General features: G+C 48.7%; 1 protein-coding gene and 1 pseudogene across 1 annotated transcript; one reads left to right on the top strand and one right to left on the bottom strand.

Moving 5' to 3' along the window:
• Positions 1–4,176: 4,176 nt before the first annotated feature.
• Positions 4,177–7,533, top strand: LOC117017038 (elongation factor 1-alpha 1-like; annotated as a pseudogene).
• A 478-nt stretch (positions 7,534–8,011) lies between these two features.
• On the bottom strand, positions 8,012–10,267 carry LOC117016890 (60S ribosomal protein L4-like). The gene is given in 5 exon segments (XM_033096688.1): positions 8,012–8,864; positions 8,867–9,037; positions 9,040–9,486; positions 9,489–9,615; positions 9,617–10,267. Coding segments are annotated over 5 exon segments (1,467 nt in total). The 5' UTR covers positions 10,202–10,267; the 3' UTR covers positions 8,012–8,727.
• Between the last annotated feature and the right edge of the window lie 10,170 nt (positions 10,268–20,437).

Here is a 20,437-nt window from a genome sequence, read left to right as displayed (position 1 = left end):
TGTTTCCCTTGCTCTAGGGCACAGATCCAAAAAGATATCACTCAGACTGATGTCAAATAATTTACTACATATGTTTTCTTCTAGGAGTTTTACAGATTCAGGTCTTATATTTAAGTCTTTAATCCATTGTGAGTTTATTTTTCTATATGGTATAAGAGAGTGGTCCTGTTTCATTGTTTTGCTTGTACCTGTCCAGTTTTTCCAGCACCACTTATTGAAGAAACTGTCATTTCTCCATTCTATGTTCTTGCCTCCTTTGTCATAGATTAATTGACCATTTATTGAGGTTTGTTTTGTGGCCTAATAAGTGGTTTATTCTGGGAAGTGTTTCATGTGCACTTGAGAAAAATGTGTAATCCACAGTTTTGGAATGAAATGTTCTATAAATGTCTATTAAGTTGATCGGGTCTAATGTGACATTTAAGGCTGTTATTGCCTTATTACTTTTCTGTCTGTATGATCCACTGAGGTAAATGGGGTATTAAAATCCCCAACTATTAGTGTATTACTGTTGATTTCTGCCTTTATATCTATTAATATTTGCTATATGTACTTGGGTGCTGCTATATTGGGTTTGTAGTTGTTTATAATCGTTATGCCCTCTTCTTAGATTGACCCTTTTATAAATATGTAATGTCCTTCTTTGTCTCCATTTACATTCTTTGTTTTAAAGTCTATTTTGTCTGATTTGAATATTGCTACCCCAACTTTCTTTTCATTTCTATCTGTAATATCTTTTTGCATTCCTTCACTTCCAGGCTGGGTATGTTTTGATCTATAGTGAGTCTCTTGTAGGCAAAATATAGATAAATCTTGCTTTTTATGCCTTCTACTACCACGTGTTTTGATTGGAGAATTTTTTTATTTCAAAATGCTCCAATCAAAAGACAGATGTAGGGGCCGGCCTGGTGGCTCAGGCAGCTGGAGCGCGTGCTCCTAATGCCAAGGTCACCGGTTCGATTCCCACATGGACCAGTGAGCTGCGCCCTCGACAGCTAAGATAATGAACAGCTCTCCCTGGAGCTGGGCTGCCACGTGCCGCCATGAACAACCAGCAGCCAGGGTGAGTGTTCAGCAGCCAGCATGGGCTGCTGTGTGCTACCGTGTGCTGCTATGGGTGGCTGGTGGCCAGTGTGAGTGGCCAGCAGCCGGCGAGAGTTTCTGTGAGCAGCCGACGGACGACTGGAGACCCACTGCCTCAGCCGGGGGGAGCACATGACTCATAACACCAGCATGGGCCAGGGAGCTGTGTCCTACACAACTAGACTGAGAAACAATAGCGTGAACCAGAGTGGTGGGGGGAGGTGGGAAAAAAGGGGGGGAAATGACATAGATAAGTGCTAACACTGAGACTGACATCAAACCACAAATGTTACATGGTGACACTCTGTGGTCTCAATTTAACTACTTAAAAAGAGAGTGACTATGTTCAGTGATATTTGTATCCCATCTTACTCTACTGCTTAAAACCTAGTCTTACCTCCCTTTTTTGACTTGTGAATATATAGTATCAGTCATGTTAAGTTCATATTTTGAGAAACTACCACGTGCTTAAGGAAGGGTATCTCAATAAGCTCAAAGCAATCACCGGAGGAATGAGAACAGCATTTGAATTGTCCATGATTCCTTCCTTTATTTCTTTTTTTTTTTTTAAGATTTTTTAATGGGGGGAGGGGAACAGGACTTTTTATTGGGGAACAGTGTGTGTTCCAGGATTTTTTATTGGGGAACAGTAGTGTGTTTTTCCCAGGACTCATCAGCTCCACCCAAGTCAAGTTGTTTTCCTTTCCATTTTAGTTGTGGAGGGCACAGCTCAGCTCCAGGTCCAGTCAACGTTGTTAGTTGCAGGGGGTGCAGTCCACCATCCCTTGCGGGAGTTAAACCAGCAACCTTGTGGTTGAGAGCCCACACTCCAACCAACTGAGCCATCTGGCCACCCGGGAGCTGAGCGGCAGCTCATCGACTTCATTCTAGTTGTGGAGGGCGCAGCTCACTGGCCCATGTGGGAATCGAACCTGCAGCCCCATTGCCCAGAGCTTGCACTCTGACCAACTGAGCCACCCATCCACCGCCCTTTCCTTTATTTCTTTATTCTAGAAGCAAATTCTTTATTCCTTCCTTTTTCTCTAAGCAAATTCTTATTGAGTGTCTGCTGTGTGCTAGGCAGTGTCCAGCACTGAAGCTTCAGTAATGGAAATCCCTGATTTCATAGAGCTGGCTTTCTGGGGGAGACACGGAGAGGAGTGAGAGGAGTAAGTCAAATGTGGGCCTAGATTGATGTGACAAGAAGAGCAGGGCCACCACTAGACTGCTCCACCAGAGACAAACACGCAGATGGGGACAAAGGTGTGGAGAGTGTGGAGTGTACAGATGGGCGGGGCCTGGGCTCTGCCTGACCGGAAAGGTGCCCGTCGCCCAGCTGCATGTCTGCTCACCTCTGCACTGTCCTCAGAGGGAGAGAGCGACCTGTGCTCGCCCAAGAAATGCAGACACGGTGTGCTCCTGTGGTGAATGTAGAGAGAAAGCGCTGGCAAGCCTCTGTCCTGCCTGAGGTAATGAGGCCCAGTGTGTGGGCAGCAGGGACAACAGCCTCTGACGCCAGCCCCTCCCTCAGGAAGACATGGCTGATAGTTGAGGGCCTGCATTTACAGAATATGTTTATACTTTTCTCAGCACAAGCGTTTCCAGGAAAAGAATACTAAAAACCCACACAAGCATTTACAGGAAAAGAAAATGAAAGTGTTGTGACTTCTGGTGGCTCAGGGAGTACAGCGAGGGCAGAGAGAATCTAGAGGCTGGAGGAGGCAGGTCCCCAGTGACCCTCGGGGGCCGTCTAGCCAAGACACCCAGGGGAGCACTGGGGACAGGGAACAAAGGTGTGAGAATTTTTCCATAGCTTCCAGTGAATGAGGGAAAAGCATTTTCCACCCAGAGAGGAGAGGGACTCTGACTTTTCTGTCTCTCTGATTCTTTTATTTTTAGCAGCCCTGTAGCTGACTGTCACATTGTCAACTCTTGGGCGTGGATGGCCCTGGCAGGTAATGGGGTCACACCTGGTGAGCAAATGACCAGAGGGGTTCTGGGGAAATGTGGCAAATCAGCAAGGAGGGAAATGCCGCAAAGGGGGGAAGGAACCTGAATTCTAAAATTTCTATGGAAGATCAAGCGGGAAATACCAAAGTTTCTTTAAAAGAAGACGAATAGAAATATTTGCTGTACCATATAACAAGGTTTATTTTAATGCTGACATTGGGCGCTGGCACGGGGACAGACCAACTGACCCACCGAACACAGCACAGAGCCTTGTATTGGACTCGGGCATGTGTGGAATGGCGTTGGATGGGAGAAGTACATGGTGTGTCAGCGGGTGAAATAGGTACTGTCTAGTAAGTGGAGCTGAACGAACCGGATACCCACATTGAAAGAGATGTCTGACTCCTTACTTACATGACTAATGCTAACTAACTCCAGATGGGTTGAACACCTACATTACAAATCGAAAACTCTGGAAGAAAATGTAGCTGATCATAGGTATCTTAAACAAGACACCAAGACAATAACCGTTTGAAAAGACTAGTAAATGGGATAGCTTTGACTACATTAAAATGAAAATCTTCTGTTCATGGGTGTAAAAAGGGGTCATTATATTATTTTTTCTACTTTAATGTGTTTGAGATGTGTCTAAATACAAAATGCTTTTAACTAGCAAATTTAGTTTTTAGGAAGGCAGACCTAGGGCAAATGTACAAAGTGACTTCTATTTCCAGTTGTAAAAAGTTACACTAACTTACCCTTATGCCTCCAGTGGCGTCCAGCTGCTCTAAGATGTAGTCAACCCTCTTCAGGGGGTGTGGTCTGCATCCCCTCCCTCCTAGCCTTGTTTTTACCCCCCAACCCCCAAGGGCACTACACCCAAGGCTCCAGGCATGGCCTCCACATAGGGCTGAGGAGTGAGTGTGGCTTGCTGTCTCCTCAGGTGACCCAGTGTCCTGTACATGAGTCTGCATGGGGTCTGCACAGCTCTCTGGGGCAAATTGAGGTCTCAGTCTTTTTCCTCACCAGCTAAAGTAATGTCCAAACATGGTGTATTAAAGTAGTAACATGGTGCTTCTTTTTGCAGCGGGTTTGCCACCAGAACACAGGTGTAGTGAAAACCACCGCTAACTCTAACCCAAAATGAGTAAGGAAAAGACACACATCAACATCATTGTCATCGGACACGTAGATTCCGGCAAGTCTACCACCACTGGTCATCTGATCTACAAATGTGGTGGGATCGACAAAAGAACTATTGAAACATTTGAGAAGGAGGCTGCTGAGATGGTAAAGGGCTCCTTCCAGTCTGCCTGGGTCTTGGATAAACTGAAAGCTGAATGTGAATGTGGGATCACCACTCATATCTCCCTGTGGAAATTTGAGACCAGCAAGTATTATGTGACCATCACTGACGCCCCAGAACACAGAGACTTTATCAAAAGCATGATTACAGGCACATCTCAGGCCGACTGTGCTGTCCTAGTTGTTGCTGCTGGTGGTGCTGGTGAATTTGAAGCAGGTATCTCTAAGAATGGGCAGACCCGTGAGCATGCCCTTCTGGCTTACACACTGGGTGTGAAACAAATAATTGTTCATGCTAACAAAATGGATTCCACTGAGCTGGCTTATAACCAGAAGAGATACGAGGAAATCGTTAAGGAAGTCAGCACCTACATTAAGAAAACTGGCTACAATGTTGGCACAGTTGCATTTGTGTCAATTTCTGGTTGGAATGGTGACTACATGCTGGAGCCAAGTACTAACATGCCGTGGTTCAAGGGATGGAAAGTCACCCGTAAAGATGGCAGTGTCTGTGGAACCATGCTGCTTGAAGCTCTGGACTGCATCCTGCCACCAACTCATGCAACGGACAAGCCTTTGCGTCTGCCCCTCCAGGATGTCTACGAAATTGGTGGTATTGGTCCTGTCCCTGTGGGTCCAGTGGAGGCTGGTGTTCTCAAACCTGGCTTGCTGGTCACTTTTGCTCCAGTCAATGTTACAACTGAAGTAAAGTCTGTTGAAATGCACCATGAAGCTTTGAGTGAAGCTCTTCCTGGGGACAATGTGGGCTTCAATGTCAAGAATGTGTCTGTCAAAGATGTTCATCATGGCAATGTGGCTGGTGACAGCAAAAATGACCCACCAACTGAGGTAGCTGGCTTCATGGCTGAGGTCATTATCCTGAACCATCTAGGCCAAATCCGTGCCAGATACACACCTGTGTTTCATTGTCACACAGCTCACATTACTTGCAAATTTGCTGAGCAGAAGGAGAAGATTGATCATCGTTCAGGGAAAAAGCTAGAAGATGGCCCTAAGTTTTTGAAATCTGGTGATGCTGCCATCGTTGACATGGTTCCTGGCAAGCCCAGGTGTGTTGAGAGCTTCTCTGACTACCCTCCTCTGGGCCGTTTTGCTGTTCGTGACACGAGACATTTGCTGTGGGTGTCATCAAAGCAGTGGACAAGAAGACAGCTGGAGCTGGCAAGGTCACCAAGTCTGCCCAGAAAGCTCAGAAGGCTAAATGTCTGTTAGCCCCAATACCTGCCACCTCAGTCTTAATCAGTGGTGGAAGAACAGTCTCAGAACTGTTTGTCTCAATTGGCCATTTAAGTGTAATAGTAAAAGACTGGTTAATGATTACAATGCATCGTAAAACCTTCAGAAGGAAAGGAGAATCTTTTGTGGACCATTTGTTTTTGTGTGTGGCAGTTTTTAAGTCATTAGTTTTTAAAATCAGTACTTTTTAATGGAAACAACTTGAACAAGAATTTTGAGACTCATTAAAACAAAGTTTAATTAGAAAAAAAAACAATAATAAAAAGAACAAAATAGTAACATGGTCCTTGCAGTCACAACTGTGGTCTCAGGCTGTCGCTCTTACACTTATTACTACAGTTACTCGACATTCAGAACGACTTCTGAACTAAAGGAGATGATGGTCACTTCACCCTTAAAGCACTTGCCTAGGCATTTCCTCCCCCGATGTTTACGCAGCGTGTGGTGGACTGCGCTGCTGCTCCCTGTGGCACCAACAGTCCAGAGCGGAGACAAGAGACCAGCTAGCAGCAGACTCTTAACATGCAAGCAAGGAGGGGGCAACTTTTCCTGCTTTTGCCTCATCTGCACCATCGCCTTGGAGACACAATGAAGGGGCCAGAAAGGCCCAGTGGAGGAAGAGGCCTTGTGTGAGGCAGAGTAGCACCCCGTCCTCCCCTTTGAGGATCCTCAGCCATCAGCTACTCTCCGAGGCTCTCTCCAAAATCCCACCACTCTGAGGAGGCCTGTTCCTATGTCTCCAGAACATCATTGTCTGGAAAAGGTCTTTCCAGTGATGATCAGTCTGTCCCTAGAATGCCTTTTCCGGGGCAGCCTGCCTGTTTTTCTGGATTTCCCAATCACCTTCTCCTCCCAGGCATAACTCACTTCAGGTAGGTTCCTGGGCTGTCTCTACTCTGTCACCTCCTGAGGGTCTATGGCACTGCCCACTGTGGGTGGGGCAGGGGGTTGCACAGGCTAAAATCAGGACAAGAGCAAACAGTGGCCTCAGAGAGGGGCTGTCTCTAAGGGAAGGACTCTGGACAGGTCCTTGCCTCTGCCTTCCCCTCGTCCAAACCCTCATGTAGCTTTTGTTCCCCTCCCTGCCATCTTTCCTTTTAACCTGATTTCAGGTGTTGCAAGATGTAGAAGAGGTGCAGCCTGCTGTGACTGCCCCAGGACCCCCAGTTCCTGGGGAAGACCCAGAGTCCAGTTCTGCCGCTAGTGACACATCTCCCCTTATGTAGTCCTATGCATACCCACTTCTTCCAGCCCCTTACCCACGGCACTGCCCACTTGCCTGCCTTCCAGCCCCCAGTCAGCTCTTTACCCACGGCACTCCCCATCCACCTGCTTTGCGAGTAAAGGGCTTTAGTATCCCCCTTGCAGAAACAAATATCCAAGTCAGAGTTAACAAGGTAGACCCAGGGCTGGATCCCAGGGTGGGAGTGGGGTGGGGAGATCATTGTGGTTTCCCTTCAGACTTGCAAGGACCCTCCGTGTACTCTTAAGCCTCACGGCTGGGCTTGTTCCCAGCTCTCAGCTCTGTGACCAGGGACAGGGACCTAACCTCTTGATGCCTCTGAATTGGCATCATACAAAGGGCCTGAGACCAATGAGGTCAGGACAACTCAGGTCACTCATGACCTAGAGACGGTATTAATGCCCTTCCCAGGGTCTCACACTCTGTGTTCTTACATCCGAGGATGTCAGAGGTCGGCCCAGCATCCCTGACTACATTGTCTTCGTGGGCCTGGAAGGCCAGAGGGTCACCTGGCCCTACAATGAGCAGCGGAAAGTGGAGTCTCTGAGGCAGTGGATCCACGGCAGGAGGGAGCCTTCTGGGAGCAGAATTGGACCCAGGTGCTGGGCCGGCAGCACTGGTTCCAAGGCTACCTGCACACCATGATGGGCCACTTCAACGGTGGCAGTGTGTGTCGAGCAGAGGCCCCAGCTTGAGGCCAAAGGCCTCCCACCGTCCCCCAGCAGTTCAAGAGCAAGCAAGGCAGCCCCTGCTTGGGTGGCCAGAGCCAATACCCTGGGGAGGGATGAGCTGAGGAGACTGGGGTGGGAGAATCAGCTCTGAAAATGGGCGGTTCACATGAAAGCACAGTGTGGAGGGGAGAATCGTAAAACAGACAAACTCAGAGAGCTTCTAGTTAACCATGTCTAAAAAACACAAATACAAACTGCACATTTTGAAAAAGTTCTCAGAATCTGGGCAGAAAACCAGTTATTCAAGGAGGCCTGTGTGGCCCCTGGGTTCCCACACCCCACCCTGCCTCCCACCCCGGAGGCCTCCCGATGAGGCTGGGCCCTTCCATGCATCCACATTATCCAGCTCATGGCCAGATTCAAGGTCCCAGCTGATGGCAGCATCTGAGGGTTTCACCAGTTTATTATGAGGGGTGGGCTACACCTCATAGAGACGGACACCTGGAGGGCTGCCCATCGTGTCTTCCTTATCACCAAGTGCAACTGGGAGGCGGCAAGGCCACTGAAAAGCAAAGGAGGTTTGGGCGAGAGCACGAGTGTATCTACCTCCTGAAGAGGTTCCTAGAATACCAGAGCAAGCCTGTGGGTCAGACCGGTCCCCACCCCTCCAGACCCTCGTCCCCACAGCTCAGCATGCCTACCAGGCAGCACGGTGGGGTTTGGGGGCATCAGTGATTAAGCGGTTCCCTCGAGAGCTGATGGAGGAGCTGTGCTGCTCACGACCTCTCCAGTGGTTAGAGACAGTGTGTCCACCCTATCAACAAACACGGGAGCACCTCTCCATGCCTGCCTCTGGGGACATGAGGCTGTGGACATCCCAGTGCCCACACAGGTCCTTACCATCTCCTGGGCAGAGGCTGTCCTCCTACAGGAAGGACTGACAATTAACTTGTGGCAGTTATTGGTACACAAGGGAACTGGACTAATTACACAAGAAACGTAGGGGTGCCTATGGGGACAGCTGTAGGGCAAGGGAGGTGGACTTTGATCAATAACACATGGCTTTTGAGCCTTGATTTCGGGTCTAGCAACACTCGTCTACACGTCCAGCTCTTCATTTGGAAAACGGGTAAGTTGCACAGACCTCCACGCTGGTACAAGGACTCCGTGAAACTTTTTCTTTTTTTTATGTTTCTCCCTGCCACTTTGATCAGGCTTTTATTCCAAATTAGCTGTCCAAAGTGATTTGACCTTTATGGAATAAACAAACTTCAGTTTATGCCCAGGCTTCTTTTCTTCTGTGGCGGGTTTCTTTTCCTCAGGCTTCTTCTCAGCTGCTGGTTTCTTCGTAGCTATACCCTTTTTCCCACCAAAGGCTTTTTCTGCTTTTTCCCACCAACAGCCTTCTTCCCTTTCTTCCCTACCGCTGGCTTCTTGCCTGGAACCCCCTTCTCACCTGATTTGGCTTCTAGAGCTGCTGCGGCTTTATCCACCTGCAGCTGGTGATTCTTGGCCTGGTGAAAAATGGGTTCCGGTGCATGGTCTCTGCATGTGGGTTTAGCTTCAACATGATTCTCAGGTTTTCCAGTGGATTCTTCTTTAGGACTCTGCGATGAATCTTCTTGCATGGTGCTCGGAGGGTTCTTTGAATCTCTGGGCTTTTCAAGATTCTGCTAAGGTCTGTATTGAGCATCTTGTGTGTGGGAAGGTTGTAGTTACTCTTGAAGGAGGCAGCTTTACACCAAGTGCCACACAGATCATCTAAATTGTGGAAAGCACTTTCAGTCCAAATGCAGAAATAGCTCACATGCCCACCAGGACCAAGTTCCAAAATGTTCAGTTTGCTTACATTAAGCGGAGTAATTCCAGGGATGTTTCTGAAGGCTTTGATGATACCATTATAGATAATGCGAGGTCCCCTGCGCTGGATACGACGACAGTTTCTCATTTTGCCCTTGCCAGCTCTCATTCGCTGAAGGCGTAGACTTTTTTGATATCATTCCAGGCCTCCTCGGTCTTCTTGTAGCCTTCAACTTTATCTTCAACCACCAAAGGAAGTTCAGGAACTTTCTCAATACGATGACCTTTAGACATGACCAGCGCTGGTTAAGGCCGAGGCAGCCAAGGCAGAGCAGGTGGCATATCGCTTCTGTGTTGTGTTTACTCTGCGGTGCCAGCGGTGCCAGGTTTTGGTTGGTGCAAACATGCGGCCTCCACAACACATGTTGCCAAAGGCACCCCCGCCTGAATGATGAGTCTCACCGCCTTGAACGCTGGGAATTCGATCCACAGCTCTGCCAGTACCCCATGACTCAGTGCCGGTTTGATGACCTGCTAATTCACTGACAGCACAGGGCTGTCTATTGTTTTTCCGCAAGTTCACAATATCTGGTCGAATGGGAGCCTTGAACACAGCAGGCAAAGTGACATTTTTGCCAGATGATTCCCCCTTTTCGGAGTACACTGATATCAGTGGACAAGCACACGCCATGGCAGGGAGAGGAGACAACCACGCTCCTTTCGACCCAGCGGCTCCCACAGGAAAAGCGGACTCCGTGAAATTTTGAAAGTGTTCAGTAAGGTGTGAAACACTGTTCACAGGCAAAGTGATGTCATTATTGTCGATGGATTCAGTGGGACCTGGGGGCTCTCTTGGGCGTCTCCCCCGCTCTGGCGCTGTGTGTGGGCACATGAGTGTACGTGCATGCCGGTGTGAGTGTGCAAGGGTGGCCGTGAGGAACTGTCTTTCATTTGTGTCTCCTTTCACATCAAGACTGTGCCTCTGGGCGACCCGACCTCGGTGGACTGGAGAGCAAGCTGAGAGGGGCTACCACCACCTGCCCTGGAGGTGCCAGTGCACCCCCACTTCTCACTTTCGGACTAGATGTTTCTATCTACAATATGCCTCTTTGGTCCGACAGAAATGTGGGGTATTTTCACCCAGGCCCCCAAACCCAATCCCTCTGGGCAACCATCAGTTTGTTCTCTGTATCTATGAGTTTATTTCTGTTTTGTTTGTTTGTATATTTTGTTTCTAGATTCCACATATAAGTAAAGGGATTAAGAAGTACAAATTGGTAGTTACAAAATAGTCATGGGTACATGAAGTATAGCACAGGGAATATAGTCAATAACATTGTAATAACTATATATAGTGCCAGGTGGGTACTAGATTTATCGGGTGGATCACTTTGTAAATTATATAAATGTCTAACCATTATGCTGTACACCTGAAACTAATATAATATTGTATGTCAACTGTAATTGAAAATTTTTTTAAAACAAACGAACAAACATGGGACATTTTGCCCTCCCAGCCTGGGCTCCCCTCAGCCTCTCTCAACCTGCATCCTCCAATGTGAGTCCTGAGTCTCTCCATTTCCCATCGGTTGTCAGCGGCAGGTGGCGGACAGCAGCCTTACCCCAGGTCTTGTCCTTGAACTTCTGAATAACAGCCCCAAATATTTGTGGAGCTATTGCTATGTGCCCTGCGCTTTGCCAGACTCTCATACGTGTGTCATCTGAGCTAATAAGCTTAGCTTATTATTTCATTTCCTTTTGGAACATTTGCTAAGCAAAACTTTTTGTTAAATTCTTGGTAGGTAACAGTTTGCTCCTGCAGTTAGTGAATTTCTGAGGATTCAGAGATCCGAGGTACAAAAGGGTCCTTTTACCAGCAGTAGAGGCCTCCGAGGTGAGGAGGCCCAGGCAGGTGGATGGCCTCCCCGCCTCACAGAGAGAGGGTGCTGGCATGAGCCAGTCACCAGCTGCTCGGGGTTCCCACAGCAGAAGCCCTGGGGTGCAAGTCTTCCCTGGTGGGGGTTAGCCCCCAGAAGGCAGGAGGGGGACAGGGCAGGAAATGGACTCTCTCATCCCGGAAGGGATCAAAGGCCTAGTCAAAGCTGGGTACCCCTTGCTGCTCCCCATGCTCCAGGGTGTGGATGGAAAGATCCTTTGGCAGGAAGCTCCAGCACACCTCATCCCACCTGTAGTCCCCTCTTCCCCTCCCCCAGCACCCGTCCGTGTGGGTGACCCGCTGGGAGCATCTCACGGGGTCCCCATGCTTCCGCCCCGGGACATCTCAGGGACTTGGCTCCTCACGACAGCATGTGGGAGCTCCACATGGTGTGTCTCCTGTGGGCATCAGCACCTCCCAGCACTTTTGAATCCTCACTGGCCAAGAGCCCTTGTCTACCACCCCCCTCTCTCTCCTTCCACCCCACCCATCCCCCAGCGTCCTCCTGACTATGGACCTGGACAAGCTTTAGTATTTCTTCTCTTGTCCCATCCTTCTCTAACGGTTGGCTAAGCAGAGCCAGGGAGGTGCAGGTGGGGACATAGGACAAGGCTCCAGGGCACTGTGGTTCCCTGCTGCTCGTGGGCAAGAGCAGTCAGCGCTTCACACAGGAGGCATCGCGCTTCCTGGAGCAAGCTGACATCCCTGAGGACAAAGTTCTCCTTTTTGCCCTCTTCCCTGCTTCCCGCTCCTTGCAAAGGTCTCAGGCCAGAGCAGTGAAGAGCCTGTTATTAGCAGGTGACACCTTAGCTAGAGGTTGTGAAGGGTGAGAATTAATAGCTCCCACAGGCCTGTACTGTGTAGACATGGTAACAAGAAACCACAGCGCCTGTTTTCAACCTCTGTGATCATCAATCAGTGACAGTTGCCCCCAGTGACCACACTTCTGAAAGTCAGCTCATCACCTACCCCAGCACATCAGCCACCACACTCAAGCTGAATGGAAACACTCTGGACTCTGAAAACCCCTCAGTCCTTGGGCACTGTGCTTCCCCAAACCCTCCATCAGGTCACAAGCGAGGCTCAAACAGACTGTCTTAAAAATTATGCTTAAGCACGTAATGAATGCTGCTTTCCATGTCAACTTTCAAGTGCTCCTTTCCTCCTTCACCAAGGGGATTTGACAATCAAATGAGGCCCCATAAGAGTCTGGATTTCCCAGGTTCTCTAGGCAAAGGCTCTCACGTTTTCCAGAAACCAGCAGAAATCCTGACCCAGCACTCTCTGTAGAAGTAACTAATATCCGTGCTAATATTGCTAATTTCAGAATTGTTGCTGATCATATTAACTGACTTGTCTTTAGCTTACTGCATGAGCTATGAGGTAACTCATTGCAATGACTTGACTTTGACGGTGAGCTTCCCACCCTGCTAGGAGTGAGCCTAGGATTCTGCTTCAGCACCTCATTCTCAGCCCTGAAAGGTAAGCTGTCCCATTATTTAAGGACCTGGGGATCTGAGAGTCTCAGATGTACCTACAGGAGGATTCAGCCTTCAGCTCCCATGGGAAACACTTCAGGAGAATGGCCGTGGATCTCTGGGCAGAAGACCAGGGAGAGTGGAGCCAGGGATGGGGAGAGTTTGGCCAATGGCCCTGGAACAGGGACCTCAGGGAAGTGGGCCACTGTGTCTCTGGGTCAAGACTGTGTAACCCGGCAAGCGGGAGGGGACCAGGGACAGCTCCACAGATACTGCCTCACCCTGGGGCAGCAGTAAGTGCCCATTAGGACGCGTGGGTGAGTCCCCAGGCCTCTCAGAAAGCCCTTCTCATGGAGGTGCTGACCTCCTGGGGTCTTTGTCTTCCTCTCTCACAAAGCTGATCTCCCATATTCCACTGTGACCCTGACCCAAAAACAGCAGCCAGGACACCCTTTGTAAACCCCCATTAGACACTGGCCACCCCTCCCAGTGCTGTAGCTCCCTTACCAGTTCACAAGTGGAATGGTTAAGAGCATGGTGTTCAGAGCCACACTGCTTGTGTTCAAATCCCAGCCCAGCCTCTTAGCAGCTGCCTGACTTTGGGCAGTTTGCTTAACCTCAATCTGCCTCACACACCCTATCTGTAAAACAGACATAATGAAGGTTCTGCCTCAGTTATCGAGCAGATTGAATGACAGCTGTAAGTAAAGGGTTTAGAGCAGGGTCTCTGCAGCCCATCCTTGGTTCTCTTAAGTGTTGGTGTTGGCTGTTGCTATTATATTAGGGTAGTTAATGTAAATCTACCTCCTTCCAGACTGTGGGCTTTCTACTGGCAAGGACTTGGTCCCCACCTGTCCCAAGTACCCAATGGGTTACCTGGTGCAGAGCAGACACCCCTGCTGGTTGAATGAATCTGGCTGTTTACACCTTTCAGTGATGCTAGAGTCTTGAGGCTGGCATCCAGATTAATTGGGCATTCGAGGCCCTCTGTAGTTAAAGTCTGACAGCCTGCACAGCTGTGTGGCCTTTCCATCCCCCAGCACCTCCCTCTGCTCCCTACACTCCTCTCAGGCTGCCTTGTGGTACACCTGTGTTTACCTGCCCAGAACTGCTTTCCCTCTACACCTTCGTCTTCCTTACCCCCTCTATCAAGACTCAGGTCAGCTGTCACCACCTGGGGAGGCTCTGCCTGACCCAACTTCCTGTTCAGGGTCCGATCAGAAAAGCTCTCCTTACTACAAAGGTTTTTAACATCCTTTAGAGTGAAAGAAAATCAATTTAATCTACAGAGGTTGCCAAAAAATTGTATACACATTTTAAGGAAGGAGAATAGTATTAAAATTGTAACACTCAATATACACTGATAACAAGAGATGAATACAAGTCACGTTTGACTTCTGCAGTTACAAGAGGTACTCAGAGTGGTTACCATCAGTGTCCAGACACTTCTGATTATGGCAAACTACTGCTTGAGCAACGTTGACCAAAGTGTTCATTTGTATACATTTTTTTGGCATGCCTGGTACACATCCATAAAATTAAAAATTAAAATTAATATAATGCTGTAGTTATAACAAAAAGTATTTAGAATTAAATTATAATATTATAAAATAGTAACGTGCATTTCGATATGTAAATGTTTAGCTTGACTATAAAGCAAGCGATGATGAAATAGGCACTTTCACACTTATGCAAAATAACTATAAATAGGACAGATAAGAATGTAGACTGATGGAGTGTGCTGTATGGGCCAGCAATCTTCCAGTCTCGCTGTATGGGTGACACAGCACTTCAGGTGAGTCACTCTTGGTAAAGTACCCCACAACACAAAGTACCACCACCCTTCCATCCGCAGTGTATACTGTGCAAGCAAAAATGACATTTGTCTGGTTCCTTCTGACTAGGACCATTGTGTACCACAGCCAACTGTCCTGGGGTACAGGGATTGAGAGGGCTCCCACGATGGGAACTTTCAGTGCTAAAACCGGAACTAATTGATCTCCCTACTTTATGTTAGGTCTCTGAATGTTAGGTCTCAGAGACCTTGACTTATAGACAGAGCCACGTCTGCAAGAAAACAACAAAATGTATGTTGGCCTGTACCTGCAGGCAGAGCCAAACTTGCGATAACAGAAAATGCCACAAAACAGCTACTGGCTCACAGGCAGTCAGCATTTTCTGTTCAAACAATGCTACTCTGTCAGCATCACCTCTATAAAACTCTCCTCACCCTCTCCCTCAGAACTGCAATCTCCTCTGGATTCAGCCCGGGCTGTAGCCATCTTTTGCTCAGCCCGATAGACTTTTCTCTCTTACAATAAAAATTTTCTTAACTTGCCTGACCATACGCGTTCCTTTACTGGCAGACCTATCATTTGGTGCTAAAACCCGTGAGGGTTTAGGCCAGAGAATGCAGGATCGCCCCTTCTCTTTCTCTTCTCCCTCCTCCGGGGCTTGATCTGCTCTCTGGCTACCCTCCCAGACCTGCTGTAAGGATTCACTTCGGGACTTTCTCCCTTCCGTTGCTAACATCCCTGACAACATCAGGCCAGACTCACTGGATGAGTGAGACCTCCTATTCTCATCTCGGACCTTCTGACTTCCACTGTTCTACGGTTCTACAAAAGTCCTAGTGCTACGCCAGAAGGTTCCTCTCAGGCCCAGGGGCCCAGATCTTCCCAGTCTAGGATACTCCCAGTGTGCCAATGATCTCTCGTACTCGTACTCGTGAGGGACAAACACCAGGATTTGGGACGCCTCATCCCCTTGTTCTCCTCACCCTTCTCACTCTTTGTCTACGAACCATGGGGACCTTGCTTTCGGTCCTTGCCAAATCTACGCCTCTCAGTTGTCCCCTACACAACTTACAACTCCCTCAGGCTCAACTTACAGGCGATCCAAGCCACACAACTTATCTTTTACTATAACACTGCCTGACCCCAATGTAACTTCTGTCACTGCAACGGAAAGTGGTCAGAAATTCCCTACATCCAGGCATTCTTTGCTCTTCGAGCTCGACCCTCCCTCTGCCAAACCTACAACACTTTCCAAATTCTCCTAGCCCACTCTAAGCCTTCTCCTCCTCCAGATAAAACTTCCTCCTTTGACCCAGCTGATGATCAGGTCCCTCTCTTCCAGCCCACACCCTACAATCCTCTCAGCCTACACCTTCTCCCCCAAACTCCAGCTCCTCATTTCAGGAGGATTTAGTTCTGTAAGTACTAGTTTATGTAATTTATTTGTTTTATTTGCCTCTAGTTTGTCTTTTCTCTTTTCCTTTTCCTTTTCTATTTATGTCTTAGACACCAAGCTGATAGGGAGCTCTGTATCTATATCTTCTGTGAGCCCCTTAAATCATGTATTTAAAATTGTTTTGTACACCAACTCTATATTCAGGAACTTGACAAAAGCAAGTCTGAAAAGATTTCTCTAACTCTCAGTAACTTTCAAGGTCTTGCAGATAACCTCAAATGTAAACAAAGGGCTGCTGCAGCCTCCACTTGGGGCTGAGGTAACTGAAGAGAAAAAAAGAGGCACTTTTAAACCCAGTGGCACTTTTAATCCCACTCCCTGTTACAGCCTCCTGAAGCTGGAAGGGCAACTGTAAGATCTTAGGTCCTCTCTGCAAGTGTTGGTGGTTCTGTTTACATACATGGTCTCTAAGGTCCGTACGTGTTTACATTTTATATATATTATAATGGTTTTGCCGGCTCAATTCCTGATCTCCCTTCTCCTCCACATACCCGATCGCGCTCTTGTCAAGAAAACAATCTTATCCCTTCTGCACCTGCCCCGCTTCTTCCTCTCTGAGAGGTTGCTGGCGGGGAGGGCACAGTTCGAGTCCACACCCCGTTCTTTCTATCAGACCTCTCCCAAATAAAACCGACTAGGATTCTTCTCCTCCAATCCAGATGTGTTCATTAAAGAACTCAGATATCTGGCACAATCCTATGATCTCACTTGACATGATATCTATATCATCCTCTCCTCCACTCTACTCGCCGAGGAGGAGCGGGTCTGGGTCGTGGCACAGGGACACGCAGATAATTGACACAGACAGGATGATCAGAGACCGGTTGGAGCAGCAGCTGTACCCGTGTGACGGCCCTGGCTGGGATTCCCAAGCCAATTGGCCAGGCCGAACTCAGCAAAACCAAAAGGCCAAAGAGGGCCCTCAAACCCCTCAAAGAGATCTCCTCTCTATGGCCTTCAAGGTCTTTTATGATAGGGATGAGCGGGCTAAACTTGACAACACACAAAGAGATCAGACGACATACCAGTTGCTGGCTGCTGCAATCAAAGGCTCCCAAATGGGCACCAAGGACCGGGGACAAGGTAACGGCCCTGCTTCAAGAGCACCTTCCGGACCTTGTTTTAGGTGGGCGCAAGGAGGGCCATTGGGCACGGGCTTGCACCAACCCCCGACCTCCTCCAGGGCCCTGTCTACAATGTGGAAAAAAGGGACACTGGAAGGTGGATTGTGACCAGCCTCCTCAAGGGCAGGTTCCAGCCACCATCCCCCATTCCTCAGGAGGGTCGGACCTCAACCCTCCTAGCCTTCTTGGCTTAGCCACAGAGGACTGCCGGAGCCCAGGGCCCCCGGCTCCCTCCACACCACAGCAGCAGAGCCCAGGGTAACTCTCATGTGGCAGGTAAGCTGATCGCCTTCTTAATAGACACGAGGGCCATCGACTCTGGCCTCCCTGAATTTTCGGGGCCTACTCATCCCTTCCACAGCTCCATTGTCGGGGTTGATGGCCTTATCTCACAGGCTGGAACTACCTGTGCCCTAACTTATTCACTTCATAACTTGGGTTTTTGCCACTCATTTCTGATTCTCCCCAGGTGTCCCACTCCTATATTAGGGTGAGATATTCTCTCCTTTCAATTTCATCTGCCCATCCCTAAACCCATCCTTTTCCTCCCTCTCCACCTCCAGCACTCCGATACAGATCCCCTTACCTCCGTCCCTCGTCGATCCTATTGTGTGGGACACCTCCACCCCTTCTATCGCTACACACCACTACCCTGTCAAGATCAAGCTGCACGATCAATCCTCATTTCCAAAGCAACCCCAATACCCCATCTCACTCATCAAAATGGCCTACAGCCCATCGTCAACCGACTCCTACCATGTTTCCCCAAATATAAGACCCAGCCAGACCATCAGCTCTGATGCGTCTTTTGGAGCAAAAATTAATATAAGACCTGGTATTATATTATATTACATTATATTATGACTGTGTCTTATATTAATTTTTGCTCCAAAAGATGCATTAGAGCTGATGGTCTGGCCACGTCTTATTTTCGGGGAAACATGGTAGCTAAAGGTCTTCTCAGGCCTACCCACTCCCCATATAACATGCCTATCTTGCCCATCAAGAAACCTGATGGATCCTAAAGACTTGTTCAAGATCTTAAAATAATCAATCAAACTGTTCTCCCAATGCATCCCATCATCCCCAACCCCTATACCCTTCTTTCTCACATCCCCCCGATACTACTCACTTCACTGTCCTGGACCTCAAAGACGCCTTCTTTACCATTCCCTTACATCCTCACTCCCAAGGCCTCTTCACCTTTACCTGGACTAACCCTAACACCCTACATTCCAGAAAACTAACATGGAGAGTCCTTCCCCAAGGGTTCAGGGACAGCCCCCATTTTTTCAGCCAGGCCCTAGCAGCTGACCTAGCCTCTCTCAACCTCGCTCCCAAAACGCCCGTACAGGATGTGGATGATCTCTTTTTCTGCAGTCTGTCTCACTCACTCTCTCTCCATCATGCCGTTACCCTTCTTAACTTCCTCAGTAGCAAGGACTACCGGCTATCCCCACACAAGACACAACTCTCTACCTTCACAGTTGTCTACTTGGGAGTCCAACTCACTCCCACCCACAGGGCCATCACAGCTGACCATATCTCCCTTATTAAATCCATACCACCCTTCAGGCCCCCACCCTCCTCAGTCCTTTTGAGTTCATGTATGGCAGAGCTTTCCTACTAGACAACCTCCTGCCTAATAGATCACCAATGGGAGACTACCTCCCAGCCCTTAGCCTCATTTGGCGGATCATTAGGGAACATGCAGATGGCATTCTTCCCCGACCCCAAGATATTTCCTCTCTCTCTCTTTCCCTAGCCCCAGGAGACTGAGTCCTCAAAGACCTCAACCCCTCAGACTTACCATGGTGACCATGGTGAAAAGTCCCTTCGGGGTTCTTCTTACCACCTCCACTTCAGCCAAACTGCTGGGTCACCCCTCCTGGTTTTACTTCTCTAGGCTGAAAAAAAAAAAAGGCTGAACCGCCTGTCCTGCCACTCCACAGGAACGCCCAGGCTCCACAATATCGGTGCTCAGTCCTGAGCCCTACCCACCTTTGACTTCACAAGATCCCTGAGGAAAAACCAGGAGACTCTTGAATGGTGACCCCTGCCCCTGCCCCCGCCCTCACTGCCTGAACCAAACACCCTCAACCTCACTTCCAGCCCCTTCGCTCCCCGTCCACATCCTCTCAGTTATCTCCACCTTTTCCCTTAACGTCTGCAGGTCCATTTTAGAGCTCCTTTTCAACAATTCCATCACCCATTTTCTCAACCCCGGAGGGGACATAAGCCCCTCCCCCATAATCATCTTCATAATATGACTCTTCCCTCTCATAACACTTTCCCTACCATTACCCCCTTATCTCCTCCAGACCCTCAACCTAACTCATCATCTTATAAAACCGTCATCCCCCTTATTCGCTCAAGACTGCTGGCTCCGCCTATTCATGTCTACTCAACTCTTTGCTGCCATCCCCATAATGGCTCAAATATGAATTAATACCTCTGCCTTCCCCTTCTACAAAGTCTACAAAGACATGGACCTGCCTTCCACTCTAAATCCACCACTCGCTACAACTCCTTCCCGAGCCAATACCAGTTCAAAACAACACAATAACTAAAAACCTTCACCGATGCTCTAGAGTCTAGACAAAGCGTATGGCTAATTCAGATTCATTGTAGGCCACGTAAGTACCTCTCACATCCACACTGCAGCCGCCCCCCCCACACACTCTATATCTCCTGCTCACAGGCCACCGACAACCCCATGGGCACCTTAGACCCAAATCTCTATAATACCACCATCACTATCTCACCCTCCCCTACTTATTCCACCTCCTCCACAGATTCCTTCTTCCAAGAACCCCTCTGCTTCTCCTCCCAACCCAGCCTCAGCGCCACCAGAACAACTAACATCAACACCCTATACTGTCAGGGGAGGCCTCTGACCTCAATAAGACTCCCCCCGGTTCCCCATATTGGCGAAAAGGGATCCACCTGTTAAGCTATCTATTCCATGTGACCCAGCTGACTTTTACCTCGATACACTCAAATTCTGTCTCTTTAGGCATCAAAACTCTACACCTGACATTCCCATACAACCCCTCACGAGGGCCACAGTATCAGGCATGTACAGTATTTGGGACAAGAAAGTCTCCCCCAAAAATACGTGGAATCCTCACCCCTTTCTTCTCCCTCAGCATCTTCACCTGCCCTAGTCCCTCCGGCCTCTTCTTCCTCTGTGGAACCCCCACATACACCTGCTTCCCCACCATCTGGAGGGCACCTGAATCCTCGTTTTACTTTCTCCAGATCGCCCCCAATAACCAATCTCTACCTGTCCCCATATACACTCTCATGCGCCAAAAAGGGCTGTCTGCTTTATTCCA

Source organism: Rhinolophus ferrumequinum, chromosome 24 (genome assembly GCF_004115265.2).
Source record: "Rhinolophus ferrumequinum isolate MPI-CBG mRhiFer1 chromosome 24, mRhiFer1_v1.p, whole genome shotgun sequence".
NCBI lineage: Eukaryota > Metazoa > Chordata > Mammalia > Chiroptera > Rhinolophidae > Rhinolophus > Rhinolophus ferrumequinum.
Note: the sequence above shows the minus strand (reverse complement) of the source record. Positions and strands in the feature narration are given on the sequence as shown.